This window comes from Liolophura sinensis, chromosome 1, assembly GCF_032854445.1.
Source record: "Liolophura sinensis isolate JHLJ2023 chromosome 1, CUHK_Ljap_v2, whole genome shotgun sequence".
NCBI lineage: Eukaryota > Metazoa > Mollusca > Polyplacophora > Chitonida > Chitonidae > Liolophura > Liolophura sinensis.
In genome coordinates this window covers 15,153,360-15,173,947 of record NC_088295.1, presented here as the reverse complement: position 1 = coordinate 15,173,947, position 20,588 = coordinate 15,153,360, and the positions used below count along the sequence as shown (strand labels likewise).

The window sequence follows — 20,588 nt, the reverse complement described above, 5'->3', positions numbered from 1 at the left end:
AAATAATATACTCATGACTATATATACGTGTGTATTAAATACAATCGTGTGTATTAAATATAATCCCAGAATATACGAAACAGAAGGCCGAACCTCCCAACCACCGCAGTGAGGTTTGCTATATAGCCATTGTGAGAAGGATTTTCCGAATGGTAGTTGTAGGAATTAAGAACAGTTTTCGCAAAAAATACCGGTTATTCCTTCGTACTGGGCCTATGACACATGACCTGTAACTGACATACAATAATATATACCGGTACCGGATGTTGTCAAGTGACAGGTGAGAAATGGAGGAGGGGTATGTTATAAGTACAAAGTATACTCTTATATTGTGCATGACTGACCATCCAGGACCGGCACACGGTGTGTGCAAATGTAAACACGCCTGCGCGCGTGGATGGGTCAGCTGACCGGGAAAATAACGTTATCGTATTTGGGTGACCTAATTTCAGATATATATCACAGACACATCAACATGTTATTGAGGAAGTGTTGCACACACCTGGTATCTGTTCTTACCTGTGACAGGAGATTGCTTACATTGCTCTCATTACAGAATGTGTTCCACCAAATAACCTCTTATTTAGTTCAAGTGCACTTAATAACATTTCGCCAGGACGATAACCGTAGGTGCAAATGAATCTCAAGATATATTTCAATCACATATGGCGGTTCCCTGGTTTTTGTCTGGAGGAAACCGGTGACAGTCCAGAAGGAAACCACCTGGATTTAAACCAGGTATCTGATAAACAATTAGATGTATATCTTTAAATAGATGGAAATAGATACGAACGCATAAGGGCAATTTCGATCATCAAGGCCGATTCTGTAGTTTAAAACTCCATTTTCACAGGCTAGAAAGGACAACGTACACTCGAGAACACTGAGACATTTATGGTGAGCAAAAATTCCATTCTGCGTCCCAAAATTCATAATGGACGTTCTGGACTTCCACTGGACAATGTACGGGGCATATTGGCTACTGTTGATGGACTGCTGGGCTATTTGTGTGTTGTGATATTCCCCTCAAATTCTGCTCGCCTTATCTTATATTTTGCAAAAAAATTAATTTTTTGGAGAAAATCGGGCAGCAAAAAAAAAAAACAAAAACAAAAACTGAAAATCATGGATATTTTTTCGTTACCATATGTGAGGCCAACCCCATGTTGTCCAAGACCTAAGACTGGTGTATTATATACTAAAGTGTCCTTCAAGTGATGAACCAGTATCGTAATAAACCAATTTTCAACCCTACAACAAAGGTACATGTCAGTCCATGAATGTTCAAATCAATACATTATTAACACATCAACAACAGACTAATAACAAAGAAAACAAAGACCAAATTCATGTTTGAAACCGTCAGCTTTACTCCACCTTAAAATGCAACTGTAAAAGATTCAAGATACATATCCCTAACAAAACTAACAACAAAACACATTTCGACATTAAATGCGAACCAAAGTCAGAAAACATTTTAAAAGAAGAAATATCTATTAAAATCAGGATTATGTACTTATAGTTCTTAACATGATGTTCTGGTACAAAGACAAGTGGAATACAGGTGGTTATCTCCCATACAACAAGCAAGACATGGAGACCAGACACCTTTTGTTTTGCAAAAATATATAAGTATATATACACATAAAAACTGTATCACAGATTATTTTCCATTAAATCTCATACATGTGTTTATTTACAGTTACATGGTATAAAACAGTAACTCCTACAAAAATAGTAAAATGACTGTTCAAAATTCATTCAAAACCCGTTCAACTCTTCACATTCGCGGACTACAGTTCATTTACACAAACACGCAATACTGACTAGGCAGCTATGTAACAATTATATGCAAAATAGGTGATAACATGTTAATACTGCTGTATATATACAACCCAGCTGCAGAGGTCCACAGATCAATGAAACAGCCAGTGTTCTGATATGGGAAAACAAGCACTGCAGAACAGTCCACATAAGTTGATGCACAGTGAAAACTATCAGTTTGGGCGGTGCAGTTTTCTTTTGGTCAGCTGATATTCTGGATGTAGCACCTTTGTTGAGTTTGAATTACCATGAACAAGACGGCCTTGTAATGAGATCAGCATACTCTTCACTATTGCTGATGGCCTTCTGTCTACTTTCACAGTCAAATACAGTTCAAATGTGGCCACTGTTGATGGATCACAATCTATCACACCCATCTTCCGGCACGTGGATTTGTCTTGGAGGGTGATAAACAGTTCACATCCCCGAATTCCACACGGCTCATTCTGTGACACACGGAGGACGTCTTGGGCAATTCTAGACGAGAGGTCAGAGGGCACCAACAGATGACTATCAAGATTGTTCTTCCCGTGAGATGTAAAAAGATACTCCAACTGCTCTGTAATAACAGTACACAGCTGATTTTCTGACTGGTCGTTAAAGGAATCATAGTTGTTCAGGTCTGATATTCGATGTTCTGAAGCAGGAGAAAAAGAATAAAATATTTTAAATTTGATACTGAAACTTCCACAGTGCATTATGGTTGCTCAAATGTAATTGCAGACATGGAATATATTAACAGGTTAGTATACCTTCTGAGAAGACAAACACTATCAAAAGATTTCATTTGTATGTATAGGCCTACGTGTATTTGAAATGTTAGCTACCGATAATCAAGCTAATATTAAGTTGTTCTGAACAACCAAAAGTGTTACTGATAATTACTGTAAACTGCCCAATGCTTTACTAGACCTACTACCAGCTTAGTACATGTGTACTGGGGTCATACAAGTACATCATCCAGATCCAAAATTCATATATGGTTATAGCTAAAGCGTCACCTGTGACAATTTTTTCAATACATAATTTAGATTTTCATATTAAATACGCTTTACAGACAGCACTACCTAAACCTGAATGCCCTACAAAAATCCAACGAACACCTGACATTTTGGTCACATAACCTAAATTGACGGCCTTTGTTTATAAAATACCGATAACTGTTTTCAAGAGCCACAGAGAATGTACACGTGATTACTGGTAAATAGGTAAATTATATAGATGTACATTATTTGATAGGTGGGGTTGGAGGATGCTTAGGGCTTTGCTTACCAGCTTGTCTTGGGACGCTGTCCACCTGTTCGCCACCATCAGTTTCATTTTCAATGCCAGTACCAGCACTGGCAGAAGATCGCGCAACGACTTTATCTAACAGTTTCCTAAAACTGTACACGAGCTTTTGCCTCGGCTTTCCCTCGACATGGCGATTGGAGGTAGACCGGCAAGTCTCGTTGATAGTCGGCTTTCCTTTGCCCAGCATCTGACTCATTGCCTCGTAAAAGTAAATAAAGTAGCGGAAGAATATTCTAAAATGATGTGCAAGTTGACAAACACTTAGTTGCGCTGCTACAATGTCCACCGCTATCTTGACCTGCATACCATGCGTCAGCTGATCCTTTTATATACCTGTGGACGATTCCATTCGTTGGTTCACACTGACTGGACTTTTCCATTGCAGCCAATGGGAACGAAGGCAGGTGGTGGGCGGGCGGCTGACATCAGACGTCTTAACTCGGTCATGCGGTCAAGTCATTCCTGTGTTTTAAACATCTTTTGTTGTTCTAAAAGAACCAGTACAAACGTGTCTAGTGACGTGGACAATTAGGTGATGATATCCACAAAGTAGGTGCAGACGAAGCTTTTATCTTACTGACATCTTCAGTATAGCATGACATGGTTCGATCATTTTGCTGTCACAGCAAAGTTTACTGGAACTAGCCATGGATTAGATTCATTTGCCTTAATGCGTTTTTAACGCACGTCATATGTATGTGGTATAATCATACACACACTGTTCGTGATAAATATTAAACATGTTGTCGTCTCAACACCTGAATGAATGATTATGGTTTAACGCCACATCGGCAGTATTTCAGCCATATCGTGGCGATCTCAACACCTGAACATTGACAGCCATACAGGTGTGATAAATTTGGTACAACTGTTTTATTTGTCATGTTATTCTTTCTTTGAAGGTGGGTAGATAAAAGGCAGGTATAATTCAAACCGCTTTATTCAATGCCCATGAATATACAGTCTGGAATATTAATGGACCTGATGATTATTCACAAAACTGTAAACGTTCTGGACATTGATTGATGTTTTTATACAATTTCCAACATTTTTTGTCAGCAAATATATAAATGACATATATACATGATGAAAACATGTGAATGCGATGATGTATAGGGCGCGTGAAGAAAATGAACACCCATGCATGTAGGCCTGCTTAAGGTGATTGACTAAGGGGGGGGGGGAGGGGGGGGGGGGGGGCTGGCAACATATACTAGTATATACTCGACCCTTTCGATTCTGACCTACAATGTAGGTACTTAACATACATAAGCTAGTAAGAGGTTTTCTGTCACAAAACAATGAAAAACCAAAAAAGAAAAAAAAAAACATTTCATTTCCCACTTTGAGGTCTAACTGCATCGACATTTCCGTGAATGTTGCTCTTTAATCGCTGGCTTACATGCATAGTGACGTGGTTGACTTTCGCAATAGAATCTGACCACATACATTGTATATTCAAGCAGTGAATGGTTTGCTAAAAAAACCTGTAAGGCAACTACTTATACCTCCTTACCTTCCTTATTTCAATCGATGACAAAAGATGTAAAGTATATATTATAATTAAACAATGAAATCTTGTGTGGAATTAACTCCGCCCCTCCTATACTCTCCATCTGTACTAGTTTATAAACATACACAATTTCCAAGTGCATACATTCACATTCCATGGGAAATGCCATGCATGTATTGAGGTTAATTTATTGAATAGACATAAACATTACTATTTGTCTTTTTACCCACCCAGCATACCCGTCCGAACACCTTCGGATCTGTTAAATTAAATTATGATGGCCATTTTCTGTTAATGAGCCACAGCTGCTTTGTGCCTATCCCTGGCCGTTCTTTCTTTGATGAGCATCTGTCAACACCTTATATTTCATGATTTCTAAGTGTTTATGAGCAGATCTGATCAAATGGGAAACAAAACTTGTTGATCAACTAAACATTTGTATTTATGACTTGGGTAACACATCGTAATTCTATTGGTGGACAGACTGAGAGTATAAGAAAAACGATATCCTTTCGTTAAAAGCAATAAAGCGCGAACTCGTCTAATATATACACAGAAAATCTCCTTCTGAAAGTTACCCGTTGCCTTGTTGGTGTATATTTTCAGTTGTCAGTTTGGAAGTTGATTGATGGGCGGAGTTTCCGGTATGACTTAAACCTTTATGTCTATCTGTGTATATTAAGGTCATCTATACTATGTATGATGACATGATGTTAGCCATTGTGTACGTAAATAATGAAATTTTAATGTATCAATTGTAACACTGTTTGAACAGGTGCTATTTCTCGTTCATCGTGGCTGGTTAGATACCGACCTGCACTGAACATGCGTTAACTCGTCATGCAGGAGAATAAAAAAAATATGGATCGAATTTGACACGTGTTTTTCTTTTCGAGGATATACTCTTCGTGGATTTATTTGAGATTTGTACACAACTTGCCGATACAAATACAGAGAAATGCCTTTGCATGCTCATGTCAACGGTTTTGCGCGTACGTGCATCAGAAAGAATAAAAAAAGACCCTTAGAAGCTACTTTGTATATAGACAATAGCATCAAGAAGTTTTCGTGAAGTTTGAGGGTCCACTGCGGTAACTTTCAAAATCTATATGTGCTCAAGTAGTATGTCCTTGGAACAAAGCCTGCAAAGTATATGGTATATCAAAGACATTAAGAACCCTTTCAAAGAACGTGCCTAACATGCGCCTCCCCTATATTATTTTCTACTCTACCTCCCACTAAGCACTTACAACACTCACCCTCACCCACCGCCAACCACCCGCTATAAAAAGGCTCAGCTGTCTAAGGCCGGCACCACATTCGAACAGGTGGTCGGCAAAGTGCACATATACGCCCCTTGTTATTTCTTAACCGACCAGCACCTCGGTTCTTTCCAATCAATATTTACCACACTAGAACTTTAGTTTTAGAGATTTTCTTGTTTACTCGTTTTTTACGATTGGACCGAGATGGTTGCACTTGGAGAAGGAACCCAACCCTCAAATGAGAGCAGATCCAACACCAGTACCTTATCAAATGACGGCAAGACAATCCAGAAAGCCGTCAGCAAACTAAGAAGTATCTTGGGCAAGGTGGTAAATGCAGACAAAGTGACTCCCCGACCTGCAGTTATAGAGAAGGATTACAAGAAATGGAGCTGTTCAAATAAAAAAGGTAAGAAAAGAAAAGAAATTAAAAATGTTTAAAAAATACTGAGCTTTATATCTAGCACCACCACAGAAACTAAGACTAATTCTAGAGAGCTCCTAAACAAAATTTTCTGGCGAACATTTTTTACAAGTAAAATAACGTTGTCCACGTTATAACGCATATGATGACATTACCAGAAAAAATGAGTTAAGGCGTTTCGAATAATTGGGTATAAGATTTACATACATATAAAATACTACGACACGAGAGTAAAACTACAGCAGCGGCGACAGTGTGATAGTTAGCAAGTGGTCACAGGTAACCGGTGTCAGATCAGATCTTTGTCACTTTGACGTCAGTCAGGGTTTTATTGTAACTACTCATGTAAATACTTACTAATCATAAACTGAAATTATTTCCAATCATACTCAGAACGTATGCCAAAGGCCTCGCTTGATAGAATTCAGTGCTCATTAAGTCAACATTGTGTGGCATGCTTTTTTACGTAGATCAATACTTTCAGTGTAACAGTTTTCGCGCAGGCCTGGCGAAAAGATGTTTAACCCCTGTCCAATGAGACCACGTGACCGATCTGAGATGTCTCCGCCAGCATAAAGCCGACAGCCGTAAAAATAAAATAATGATCCACGAATTCTAATTTCTTCGTCTATAATTTCTTCCAGAGTACCAGATTCCCTGCCTGAGGCACAGTGATTTGTTTGACCTCTTCGAATACAGATTCTGTGTGAAAATAGGAGAACAACTGGAGCGACTCTTCACAATTCATGAGAAAAAAAGACAGAACTGTGATTTTATGGTACCCTCTGACCTCTCGTCTAGAATTGCCCAAGACGTCCTCCGTATGTCACAGAATGAGCCGTGTGGAATTCGGGGATGTGAACTGTTTATCACCCTCCAAGACAAATCCACGTGCCGGAAGATGGGTGTGATAGATTGTGATCCATCGACAGTGGCCACATTTGAACTGTATTTGACTGTGAAAGTAGACAGGCGACCATCGGCAATAATGAAGAGTATGCTGATATCTATAAAAGACCGCGTTGTTCATGGTAACTCGAACACAACAAAGGTGCTTCGTCCGGACTATCAGCTGACCAAAAGAAAACTTCACCGTCCAAACTAAGTCAAGTTTTGTGTTTTGAACAGCTGTTAAGTTTACAATCAACAGTGCTGTTTTTACCATATGTACACATGGACCCTTTCCCTTCACGGTACTTCGGTCGTGAGTCCAGATGAAGTGCTTCTCCGTACGCATCCATGTGCGTCATATACGCTATTGTTTTAAAATTTGGATTCCGGAGTGGATAGATTTACTGTTTTCAGTTTTGTGAAAAAACGTTATATTTTCATACATACTCTTTAAAAATTATAAAAACTCATCTGTGATAGAAAGTATTCATATGGTTCCTACTTTTATAGTTTTGTTCCCACTTTGCACAGACAACGCACATTCCCTTTTGAACGTGGTTTTCTCACATGTACTGTATATGGTATAAGGGCTTCGTTAAGATGTTCCCAGTTTTATGTCAGTGAAATTGTTTTATAGTTTCTATACGACTGTTTGTAAATATTACAGCCCAGAATTTTTTCTGAGACAGCTTTAATGATGTCATGCGGATCCGTGTCCATGCTTAACCGTTATTACAGCCCAGTAAAGCTGACGTCAACTTAAGTTTGACCTTGTCCTGTTTTCATTTGTATAGTAACTAGTAGGCATTTGTCCTCAGCACTTCAAAGAGAAAGTACTATGCTGGGCATTATAATTTATCTATTTATTTATTTATTTATTTGATTGGAGTTATACGCCGTTACTCGAGAATATTTCACTCATACGACGGCGACCAGCATTAGGCAACCCTTGACCATCAGCAGGTTGCTGGCAGAGCAACCCCATGTACGACGGGAGAGGTGAGCTTGTCTTGAACTCACAGCAGTTGCATGGATGAGAGGCTCCTGGGTTGTTGTGTCGCGCTACAACGTGGAGAATCATTAAACAAATTTCTGGATTCGGATCCAAATCACCACCAAAATGTAAAGGCTTGTTGCTTGGACTGGAATTTTGTCCAAATCTGTGCATAACTTTTGCGAACAAAGAAAGGCCTGTAAAAACTTTCTTGACGAGTTGAGAACAGCACGATAGGACATTAGCCAAAGTCCTTCTGTGATATATGCCTGTGAACCAATTCTCATAGTGACGTCATTTGTAGAAATTTTGTGAACACACGCGGAAAATTCTGGAATTAGGAAGAAGCACCAATGAAACCAATTTGAGATACAAAACTGATATAGAATGTGAAATAACATTATTATCCATGGCCTTCTTGTATATGGAATCATTTGATTTTTTAAATTGTACGATAAAATAACAAAAGAAAATCAAATTACAGCTGCCTACCAATAATAAAAATAAGAAGAAGAAGAATTTTTCCCGTTCAAGTAATGTCTCAACGTGTTTACAGTGAACAAAGACTTCGCCGATCACGAACTGTTATTTAAACATCAACTGAGTCTCCCATCGAATATGAGTGATCTTAGTATATATAGTATATGTGCACCTTATACTGCATGCTTTGATCGCATTGTTGGTGTACTAGGGAGCGGCTGGACAGTTGGTGTTTGATCTTAGGTAACGATTATATATACATATGCCATATGTAAAGTGGATAGATCGTATCACATAGCAAATGCTAAGTCGTGAAAGATCATTACGGTAGTGTTATGAGTAGGCTCCTTATATACAGCTTTATTTGGAAACAATATTAAAATGTAGCTTAAGGGTTAAGCTCCTTTATATATACCTATATCGGTATGTAACAGTTTTCGTGTCTCCTTCTCGGTCAGTGTTTAAAGCCCTCATTCATAGAGGATCTCAAATGAGTGTTCATTTCATATGAAAGCTATGAAACGAGTTGAAAAAATTTTGAATATGTTGTGAGCTTTAGTTATACTTTTATATGTCATAACTTTCTGTCACCACATAATATTGCAGTTATGTAATGAAAGACTTTATTGTCTTGTATCCATTAAAATGCTGTTATTCAGTAAGGCAGTTTGATCATTATACCGTCCCATTGGTTCTTGCTAAGCCAAAGTGTTGTAAGGTGCGTTGAGTGATGTTGTTTCCATGTCGGCAAGACATTTGGCCTACTGAGGTACTGACCATTTCTTAATCCATACCGTGTAAGGATTTGGTAGCTTTGGTAAACATGTATGATTAATATATAGTTCCCAATGCATACCACATTCATTTTTATTAATTTATTGTTTGATTATTTTTTGATTTAGCGGTGTAGTTAGTTTTATTTGACCTAAATCAGCAACGAGAGCTTTTTATGTATTGTACCATTGTTAAAGAATGGAATATGCCCATACTTTGTCATGGTGAGGGCACTGCATATATAATGTGTATATAACTCGTAAAACTGTGATCTTCAAATCCCACACCAAGTCACTTTATGAGTCAGACGCGTGCGTGAGAGATAAGTACATGAATACAGGTGACGCGTCTTCCCAATATGCATGGCCATTTGAACTGGCAAATCCTCCCCTGCGCATGACAATATGGACGTGGCATAACCTATAATGCCATCGGCTTGACTAGCACACGTGACCCGCTTAACGCTTATGTATCAGACGTAGCTCGGCTTGTGTGGGTTCACGTGCTATATTTAGGTACAGACAAAGTGAAGGAATGAATGATTCATAATGGTTTATCGCCACTTCAGTACAGTTGCACACATATCGTGTCAAGAACATGTTTAAACTAGGTGTCAAAGAGTGATAATCCAGACAAAATAAATAAGCTGGCCTCAACTTTTTTGGATCATCTACATGTACTTGTTGTGGTAAATTTAGCTGTCTTGTACTGTTTTCATGAAAATGTCTTTTACGATTGACATTTCAGGTGATAACAAGAGTTTCTCAATCAATCAATAACACTTACCTCAAGTCTTACGACGCTTTGTTATCATCCAGCTAATAAAATCCAGAGAACATAATGATTTTAGCGCCCATTGGGGTAGAGATTCCATACACAGAGAATACCGATTCTACGTTTCATCGCTGTAGTGATTCACACCTACAGATTCTTTGATGCATGAGTGTATTGACTGATAAACGGCACATTCTGACTATGATCCATTGGTGTTGTGATTCATACAGAGAACATACTGATTCCATGGCCCGTTGTTGTAGTGATTCATACAGAGAACGTACTGATACCCATGAGCCATTGTTGTAGTGATTCACACAGAAAACATACTGATTCTATGGCCCGTTGTTGTAGTGATTCATACAGAGAACGTACTGATACCCATGAGCCATTGTTGTAGTGATTCACACAGAAAACATACTGATTCTATGGCCCGTTGGTGTAGTGATTCATACAGAGAACGTACTGATACCCATGAGCCATTGTTGTAGTGATCCACACAGAGAGCATACAGAGAACATATCGATTCTATCATGCTGTTGTGATTCATACCGACAAATTACCGATTCTTCGGCCCATTGGTATATCGATTCACACACAGAACACACTTAGACTATATAACAAATGCACCATTAAGGAAACTACGATCAAGTCGCACATCAAGCTGGGTGACCCACTCTGACCTTGGTGTGTGTAAATGTCATGACTCGATATCTACTTCACCCACACCCCACCTAATCACTCGCCTTGTCTGTATTGCGTTATACATCAATACCTATGTCACAAAAACAGTCTTGTGGTATTTTTGTATGAATAATGAACAGAAGAAAGCAACACCCCCGAGCATCTCAGCAATGTTTGACCCCTCGATGTCAGCTTAGTAGGTGTTAATGTCTTTCTGAAGTTTTGTTATTTACAAACTTTACGCGTCATGTTTAATACATGAACAAGCTAATATTGTCGAAACTAAACGCTTTAAAGTTGACCAAAGAAAACAATTACCCAAGTATTTTGTGATGTAGTTACATTCCAGAAAATCCCTACAAGGTATTACCTACTGAATGAATGAATGAATGAATGAATGATACTGAAGCCGTTTCGTGGCGATCCTGCCGAATGTCTGTCGCGTGGACGCATAATACTAGACTGGAGGGTGATAAACACAGCCCCAATATAGAAGTTAGTACGTTTACTTATAGCTTGCCAGTATTATGCAAAGGAGCTTCTATACTGTTATTCAAGTCCAAATTCATATTAGCGTAACTTAGAGTATATAGCATGAACGAGTGTTAAGTCCGAATCTAAGAGTCAGGTCCGGTAATAATGTTATAGTAGCCTAATTATTCATACACATTCTCTAGACACAATGGTGAGAAAATTCAAAATATATAGAGGCTTATAAGTTTTATATTTCTGATTTACTTCTGTAAAGAAATTAACACTTTGGGAAATACATATCGCAATCTATTTATTGGGTGGGGGCGTCAGTCATACATGCATGGCCTATGGTTTGCACATATGACTCATATTAGGCGATGTAGCTGTCCTGTATCTTCCTGGAGCTAAGTTGTTTTTTGTTGTTTTTTTTTGGTCATGCATAATAATGTTCGTCCTTAGCAAGATTCAATTCAGTTTTTTCACTCCTAATCCTACTTACCCAGAGGACATCTGCACTGCGCTCTGGAGAAGAATGAAAACAATTTATTCTATTGGCATGCCTGTGGTTAATAGTTACAGTTTTAAACAAACTGTGTGACTTACGCCCAGCTGTTGGTGCTTCACGTTCAGTGTTGAAACACGCACTGGCCTCTCGAGTCACATTGTGTTTCTTCATTTAACGAACTTATGCTACCTTTGATCATTCAAACAATATGTACATAAATGTTAATCATTTAGTAGCTTTTTATGTGCTTATAGAATTGGAGTCAAACAGGTGCTTATGCAGTTGAACTTATTATTGGATATCAATCTTGCAGAAAACACCACTGATTACCAAACACCAGCTCGTGACAAAATGACCTATTTTCATTTGTATTAAGAAATGACAGGCCTAAATGTGGTGGTGGTGGTGGTGTAACGCTAACAGAGTTTCTTCCCTTGTGAGAAAAAAAAATTTTTTTGGAACAAAATTATAAATAACAATGCCATTGAATACTTTTACTTTTCATATCCTGATGAACTATTTGGGCGTATTCAAGTGATCCGGATTGCTAATGGGTTGGGCTGGGAGACATAGCGGCTGACTGCACCGTACTACACCGGAAACGGAGTACAGATGCACCATTCGTTTGTTTTTGTATATGGTTTTCCATCATTTGTAGTTCAACCTAAACGGACAGTTATGCCGAAGCAAGCCATCTACTTGAAGGTTTGGTAAGCTGCTCCTAACATGGAAAGCTAATATGGAAAGTCCCGCGTGCGTAAAGAATACATGCAGGGTGCGTGCCCAGCTTTCACAGGGAACCCATGCAGCGTGCGTGTCCAGCTAGGGAACCCAAGCAGTGTGGTGGAAAATCCCCCTTGCCTGGAGAGACCAGAGTGGGTTTAAAATCCAGCGTGCACTGAGAGTCCAGTAATACTTTCTGTCAAATAGCTGATTGTTTTCTCATTGTGTTTTCAGTGAAAGTACAACACCATATACGACGGAGTTTTACTTCATAGTATGGTCACCACGAAATATAACAACTGGTATTTGTAAATGAGTCCCACGTCACTACCGGACGGTATAGTAACTGGTCGAAAGTGGTCTCTGAGACAAACCACGCTGTTTCTCAGAAAAACTGTTACGGAATTCATGGGATGTTTTGATGTTCAACGAGTTTTGAATTTCTCTTCAATAACATTTATGTGAAATTCGGGGGAACCATATATCAACAGTATATAGGTGTTCCGATGGGTACAAATTGTGTCCCTTATTTGGCTAACCCATATCTGTTCTCGCATGAATACGACTATATGCAGAAACTGTTGAGGAGTGGTCCTCGCCGGGCCTGATCTTTCTCATTCACTGAACGGTATATTGATGATCTGCTGGCTTAGATAATCCATACATAGCAAAGGCTGTGAAAGATATTTACCCACCTCCGCTGGATTTAAAGGAAACAACACACTCTCCATATGATATATCTTTTCTGAACCTATATTGTACATAGCCCAAAACTCTTTGCTTTCTTACAGAATTTACGACAAGAGGGGTAGTTTCAATTTTGAGATTGTAAATCATTCTTACTTGGACAGCAACATACCTAAGCTTCCTGCATAGAGCGCGTACACATCTCTCCTAATTGTTGTATTTGTTAGATCCCGTATGTTGTGTGAAGATTTCAATCAACGTCAAGTTATTACTGCAAAAATGAGCGTGTCAAGATTATTCCATCAAACACCTTCACTCCAAGCTTCTTAAGTTTTACAATGAGTTTAATTCTCTCATATGTAAATATAGACAGAGCGTCCAGTATCTCTGATCTTCTGTATCTAACATCTTAACCCGGGAATAGGGGCTGTATATCCATCGTATTGAACTAGATTTCCACATTGGATATATGAACAGTTGAAACCAAAGCGCAATGTACTATTTTCGACGCATTATATACCAGCATGGTACACGGTTTGAATACTGATTTCAAGATTTCGCCCTATTTTCGTACTTCATATACTGTCTTATTTCTTTGAGAGTTCGTTTTAATTTTAAACGTGCATTTTACAACTGACCTTGCCATTACTGACCTTGAACGTCCATAGTGGTTGACGGCTGGTATATGAATGTCTGTTTTGACGCTTAGATTAGCACTCTTTGTTGGAATTGTGCATGTTTTTTCTGTCTTTCTCATCGGACAAAATCCCGACAATTAAAGAGAAACAAATTTCTACATGACAATTTCATTCTTTGGTCATATAAAAGAGGATCTAAATCAACAAGTGTATGCACCAAATATCAACAATCAAAGAAAGCCTTGTTCAGGTTTGTGTATATACAAATTTACTAGAAAGACGTACGTGCATTGCACCAGGGGGCGGGGCTGGACGTGTGGACTTCGGTAATTTCTGTGACATCTGGACAAAGACATATTCAATCAAATTGTTTAAATCATACTGCAGAATGGTTTAAGAGCTTTTGTGTTGGGATTAAGAGTCAGAAAAAAAGACTTTTGTTGTTCAGTGAATGACGGAATTATCTTTTAATAATCCTCACAAGAATAGTACACTGAGAACACAATACGAACACAAAAAACAAGCTGGTGTATGCTTATGGTTGTCTGCTGTATATGTGGTGACAACGCAATGAACGCAAATGAGCGTACATACCCAACACTGATTTAAGTGAGAGACAAGCATGTTTGCAGTTCATTTTGACTGAAGCACAGTTCATTTTGACTTAGGCACAAGTTAAACAGACATGAGCCCAAAGGAATATGCCCAGTTCACAAAAGCGCACAAATGAATGTATACAGCAATCACACATGAACTCAGACTGTTATAGGCCTGTGCCAGATATCATAAAGCATACTTCTCCAGTTCGTTGCTGTGCAACTGCCAATGGCATCAAGGTATCAGAATTGTGCGTTTCACCTGGAACAGATATTGGGCAAAAATACATGTATGTCCTCCACAAAAACGACATGATGAACACAAGAACCAAAAAGCACCGTCATGACGTCATAACTGTCCATGTTTCCATCTTATCGACTTGCAATATATGTCCATGGTGCAAGAAGTTTAAAGAAATGATTATTTTTACAAAGTTTATATACACATAATGTTGCCGTTGCAACATGATTGAAACATTTCGATTATCAGTAACTTGCTAAATGTCGGTGATTTACCTCCACCCCCGACACTCAGATTTTCTCCATCCATAAAACTCACAGAAATCGTATCCAAAGTTCATGAATCTTGCGTTTAACAGGTATTTAAAATACAAGCATATACCAAACATACGTGATATGTACAAATGTGTCTTAATATAACAAACATCATTCTAAACCTTCAAACGCGTACTAGGGCGGGTCTACTACAGTACGTTTATGTTTGCGTTATTCAAGAAACTTTTGTCAGCCGTTTTTAAGTATACAAGGTCACAAACATATGCCAGCAGCTACTTTGTGGCCAGCGCTTTTTGTGAGCCTTAGCTTGCCACTGCGACAACTTTCTGTAGTAGGGTACTATATCCATGGTGGTGGAGGAGAAGTATACAAGTTCAGAAAGCCACAAAAGACACTACTTATAAACTCTTTCATTGAATGAAAGACATAACATGGCCTGGATGGTTTATTTTCTGTAGTTATGGATAATACCAGTATGACATATTTTTGATATGCCATCTCATATATATTACATAATGAAAACCAAAAAAAGTGAAAGAACATAACAAAAAACACACACACATAAGCCACAAAAAGCCAGGTGACTCGGGCTGTCCTCCCCACTTCGCTGTCTGAAGGGGAAACTCCACCCCATCCAGTCCGTGTTACTAAACGCCCATGTCCTTCAATCATGTCAGAATTTTTATGTAAATTAGATGGGTCTTCTGGCATTTTTGAGGACCAGACAACTGATGGTCTAACAGTTTAAAGGTGGTTGCCAATGGAAGTCTCTGTCACAATGTGGTAAATAGAGACAATGTCAAGTCCATGTTTACAGCTGATGAACCCAATAAAAGTATTGGCAGACTATATTTCAGCATTTTTCTACTGTTTCACATAACGTTAACATACATCATTAACTTCTATTTCCATTCTTAACCTTGAACTTAATCTCAGAAAAAATGTTGAATTTACCTTGCTATTGTATGGTGCAATTATAATTCTTCTCTATTTGCATGCGTTAATTTCGTCTCTCTTGACTTTTCAGGAAAACCTCCAGTCCAACATAGCGACTATAATTCCTTGGATTTGTTTTAATACAAACAATGTGTAAGAATTACAGTGGAATTGGTACGCCTTTTCGCCTGTCGTGAATGGTCTGAAATGTAATCTTATGGTGCCCTCTGACCTCTCGTCTCCGTATGTCACAGAATGAGCCATGTGGAATTCGGGGAGGTGAACTGTTTACCACCCTCCAAGACAAATGCACGTGCCGGAAGATGGGTGTCATAGACTGTGATCCATTTGCAGTGATCACATTTGAACTGTATTTGACTGTGAAAGTAGACAAAAAGCCATTAGCAATAGCAGAATATGTCCATATTCATAAAAGGCGGTGTTGTTCATGGCAATATATATATATTCTTCAGTTGGCAACGCAGTCCAGCAACCCGATATAGCCACGCACTGTTTTAGTAGTATAATCTAGTCATCAGCGTCAGTCGTTATGTAGGTTGCTTTATTCTCTGCTTGTGAATTAGACGGCTCAGTCAGCCATTTTATACACTGTTACATCGTGAGAATCATTATCCTATCTTTACACATGCAATTAAACCCAAAAGATCATTTGTCATTAACACGTGTAAAATTTTACGTTTTGTTATTGTCATATGTCATACTTGCATACATATTTGATAAAATGTGGTTACCATAAATAAAACCATTGCAATAACACAGTCTACAAAATATCTGGATTTGTTCTTCCTTTTTGAACCGTATTGTCGTGGTGGTATTTAGTCATAATATCAGTTGACAGATGACATTAACGTGGCTGAGGCGCATGTACCAGCATCTCGGGAGAGGAATACAAAGAAATAAACATCCAAGGGACTGTTACATGTTAAACAAAGATTAAACTTGGATTAATCCAAGGTTAGTAAAAAGGTGATAAATAAACAATTATGTACACAAAGTGTCAAGTGTATGAAATGAATAGGTTTGCAAATACACACAGTGGCTTTATCCGAGTGTGTTTACCGCTCAACAACGGACTCGGGGTGTCTTGTGGCTTTTTAATGAATTATGTGACAGTTGGGTAAAGAAACATTTTAATCATAGTTCAGAATGTTTTCTTTACTATTTTTGTGTTTAGATTAGGAATGAGGAAATATGATTCATCATCCATCTTATGACACAATAATCTATTAATAATCCTTCCCAAGAAAGGTCAACCGAGAACATGCTGGGAATACAAAAAGGCCTGCGGAATCTTCAGTTTATTCACAACACAATATCTCTTCCTCATTTACTTGACGCGAATTAACAAATGCGTCAGTGTTGATTACAACAAACTATATTTATGCAGTTAATTTGGATTCATACAGTAATTACCCACCCTGCTCCCAGTGATCAGAATTATACCTGCATGATGTTGTTGATGAACAATTTATTAACGTCAACCAGATAGAAGATATACAAAATTTAGATCATAAATCAATCCGAGTGGTTCAAAGGCTTGCCTTTCAGTCGTTATGACTGGCTGAGTGTGGTTTAACACCAACCCGCTCTCGTTTATCCTGTGACCGTCGTGACAATAAGCGGTCACTGAAAACCATTTACCTCCCAGAAATCAGAAGTCTTTTATTCGCCATAACATCATCCACGTAGGTGTTTGTCATCTTGTCCGCTTGGTGTATAAATATATATGATATGCGAGTAATGTAAAGAAATGATTATGTTTAATTCATACAGATTTATTAATCTAATATGAACTTTCAAATGGGTGCAGGTCTGGGTCCATTAACGTAGCATTGTGTATGTTTTTTATCAACATTTTTCCTGAAGTATAGTACGGCACAAAACCGATGTCAGCAGCTACTTTGTGACCAGAGTTTTTCATGAACCTTAGCTTGCCATTGGGGTGACTTTCTGTAGTAGCCTACTATATACATGCAAGCGTGGGGTGAAGTTGACATTTTTAGTCACATTAGATATTAAGTATATACTCTTTTATATCGAATGAAAGAACTGGTGTGAACCACGTGATTTTTTTTCAGTTAAAGACAATATGATTGTGGTTACTTGAGTATCCTATATGTTTTTCATGTTGTGTATTGTGAAAAATTATGAAAATTCTATGGCATTCATACAGAAAATTTAGCTATTTAAAATCCTTTCAATCGCTTGTACATAACACCACCAAAACACAACATAGAAACCACGTGAGCCAAAAAGGCCCGGACTGTCCTCCCCAGTTCGATGTCCCTCTAGGGGAATCCCCACCCCATCGAATACGTACTACTTAACGTCCAAGCCCTTGGAAACTGTCAGGGTGTTATGTACATTATGTCTGTTGGTGTATATAAAGACCAACCCACTGTTGGTTTGTATGACAGAGGAATATTTCAGTCTTGCTCAACACAGAACCCCAGGTTATACCACAATCATAATATATTTAAAAGATAATAGGCTGTTCTTTGACTGTGGAAGTTTGAAGATGGTTGGCCAAGGAACACGGACACATCTGTCGAGAGGCATTCGTGGCGATGACGACGACAAGAGAATACAGAAAGTCGTCCATAAACTGAAAAACCTCTTCCACAACGTGATAAATGGAGATATTTCGATAACATTTGCTGAATCCGATAAAAATGACTGCAACCAAATTGGTAAGCAATAATATGGAAAGCCTAATGTGTATATAAAGGCCATTTGTTTCTGCGTTCCCCGACTATATTCATAAGGCGTATATCTAAATAATGAATTTAAATACTGTTCGTCGTTCGTAAAAATTGAACTTAATCTCAAAAGATTTCTAATTTACCATACCGTATCGCATCCCTTGACCTTTCAGAACACCTCCAGACCAACATAAGCGACTACGATTACTTGGATTTGTTTGAATACAGACAATGTGTAAGAATTACAGAGGAATTGGTACGCCTTTTCTCCCGTCGTGCACAAAATGGATGGAACTGTGTTCTTTTGGTGCCCTCTGACCTCTCCTCTAGAATTGCCCAAGACGTCTTCCGTATGTCACAGAATGAGCCGTGTGGAATTCGGGGCTGTGAACTGTTTATTAACCTCCAAGACAAATCCACCTTCCGGAAGATGGGTGTAATAGACTGTAGTCCATGTACAGTGGCCACATTTGAACTGTATTTGACTGTGAAAGTAGACAGGCGACCATCAGCAATAGTGAAGAGTATGTTGGTATCTATAAAACGTCGAGTTGTTGATGGTTACTTGAACTCAACAAAGGTGCTACGTCCGGACTATCAGCTGACCAAAAGAAAACTCCACCGTCCAAACTGAATGGTTCTGTTTGGAATGATGTCATCACTAGTGCTACGCATTTAGCATTTTGACCATTTTAGATCAATAGTCCGTCATCTGTTATGTAAAGAAGACAGTCCATCTAGAAATTCATAGCAATATTATTAAGCTGGCAATTCAACTGAGATGTTACAACCCTACTTAGCCATGCACTGTTTTAGAAGTAGTCTAGTCGTTAGTGCTAACGGTTAGGTAGGCTTTAATATCTGGATTTAAGCTTTCTGTTGTATTAGACGGGTCAGTTTCATTCATGTTATGCTCTGCTGTCAACGAAGAAACATTACAGTATTTTTGCACATGAAAATAAAACATGAGTGATTATTTTCACTTTTAGAACATGCAATCTTCTATTTTCTTTGCATTTCTGTTTTGAGGGAAACCATACTTCATTTGTGTCGTTACCATGAATAAAACCGCTGCGACATTTGAGTCTACTTAAACTTAACTGGAATCCGCTTGACTATACTCTTCTTTATTCGTCTTACCTTGAGTTGATAGTCTTATAACTTCTTTTATATATTGGCTCAGTCTCAGTCTCATTAGTCTCAGGTGATTGAAGTGCATGTTAGATTCATGTACCAAAGAGATGATTAAATTAAATTTAGTCATGCACGTACTGATGTTTGGAATATCTCACTCTACCTTAATCATCTGAAAATGAAAAACGCACAGATGGGAAATACCGTCTGATTTCAAACAAATGATAAAAACCTTCTTGTCACAAATATTTAAAATATTCTATTTCATTTTTTATATTAGCTTAAGCGGTAAGGTCGCATGGTCTATGCATGGGCATGCTGCTCATACGGCACACTTTGCGCTCTCCGATCTCATGAGATGACAGTCTTGTATTAAACTAAAATATACAGTTTACTCGTTGATACCTGGCATCCTAACGTAAAACTCCTTATTCACAGATTTCTTATGCATGTAAGAATACAATTACCGTGCACTGAATCATGACTTGAGGTTTCAAGGAGAAATAAAAAATCTGTCACATTCTAGTGATATTTTAAAAAAAAAAGTCTTCATCTTCCGAATGGAAGTCCTATCTAGTGTGCGTGGAGATTTCAGCGTGCGTATAATAGGAGTCCAATGTGCGTGGATAGTCCAAACAATGTTTCCTGTGAAGTAGCTACTTCTTGTGTTTTATGTAAAAATACAACTCCCTACATATGAGTTCTACAAACATGCAGCTTGTTGACTCACCACAGTGTAT

General features: G+C 38.3%; 2 protein-coding genes across 2 annotated transcripts; one reads left to right on the top strand and one right to left on the bottom strand.

Annotated features, from left to right (window-relative positions):
• Positions 1 to 1,353: 1,353 nt before the first annotated feature.
• LOC135482410 (DNA damage-inducible transcript 4-like protein) lies at positions 1,354 to 3,399 on the bottom strand. The gene is made up of 2 exons (XM_064762378.1): positions 3,097 to 3,399; positions 1,354 to 2,461 (listed from the first exon to the last, which is right to left on the bottom strand). The coding sequence occupies exons 1-2, from the start codon at positions 3,311 to 3,313 to the stop codon at positions 1,998 to 2,000; spliced, it is 681 nt and encodes a 226-aa protein (XP_064618448.1). The 5' UTR covers positions 3,314 to 3,399; the 3' UTR covers positions 1,354 to 1,997.
• A 2,700-nt stretch (positions 3,400 to 6,099) lies between these two features.
• Positions 6,100 to 7,424, top strand: LOC135466504 (DNA damage-inducible transcript 4-like protein). The gene is made up of 2 exons (XM_064744062.1): positions 6,100 to 6,304; positions 6,964 to 7,424. The coding sequence occupies exons 1-2, from the start codon at positions 6,100 to 6,102 to the stop codon at positions 7,422 to 7,424; spliced, it is 666 nt and encodes a 221-aa protein (XP_064600132.1).
• The last annotated feature ends 13,164 nt before the right edge of the window (positions 7,425 to 20,588 follow it).

What these genes read in the sequence shown, in the direction of transcription:
- LOC135466504 (XM_064744062.1), top strand. Translation starts at nt 6,100, where the DNA reads ATGGTTGCACTTGGAGAAGGAACCCAACCCTCAAATGAGAGCAGATCC. An exon ending in GAGCTGTTCAAATAAAAAAG is followed by an intron (nt 6,305 to 6,963) that starts GTAAGAAAAGAA and finishes AATTTCTTCCAG; the next exon opens with AGTACCAGATTCCCTGCCTG.
- LOC135482410 (XM_064762378.1), bottom strand. Translation starts at nt 3,313, where the DNA reads ATGAGTCAGATGCTGGGCAAAGGAAAGCCGACTATCAACGAGACTTGC. An exon ending in CAGCGTCCCAAGACAAGCTG is followed by an intron (nt 2,462 to 3,096) that starts GTAAGCAAAGCC and finishes CTCCTGCTTCAG; the next exon opens with AACATCGAATATCAGACCTG.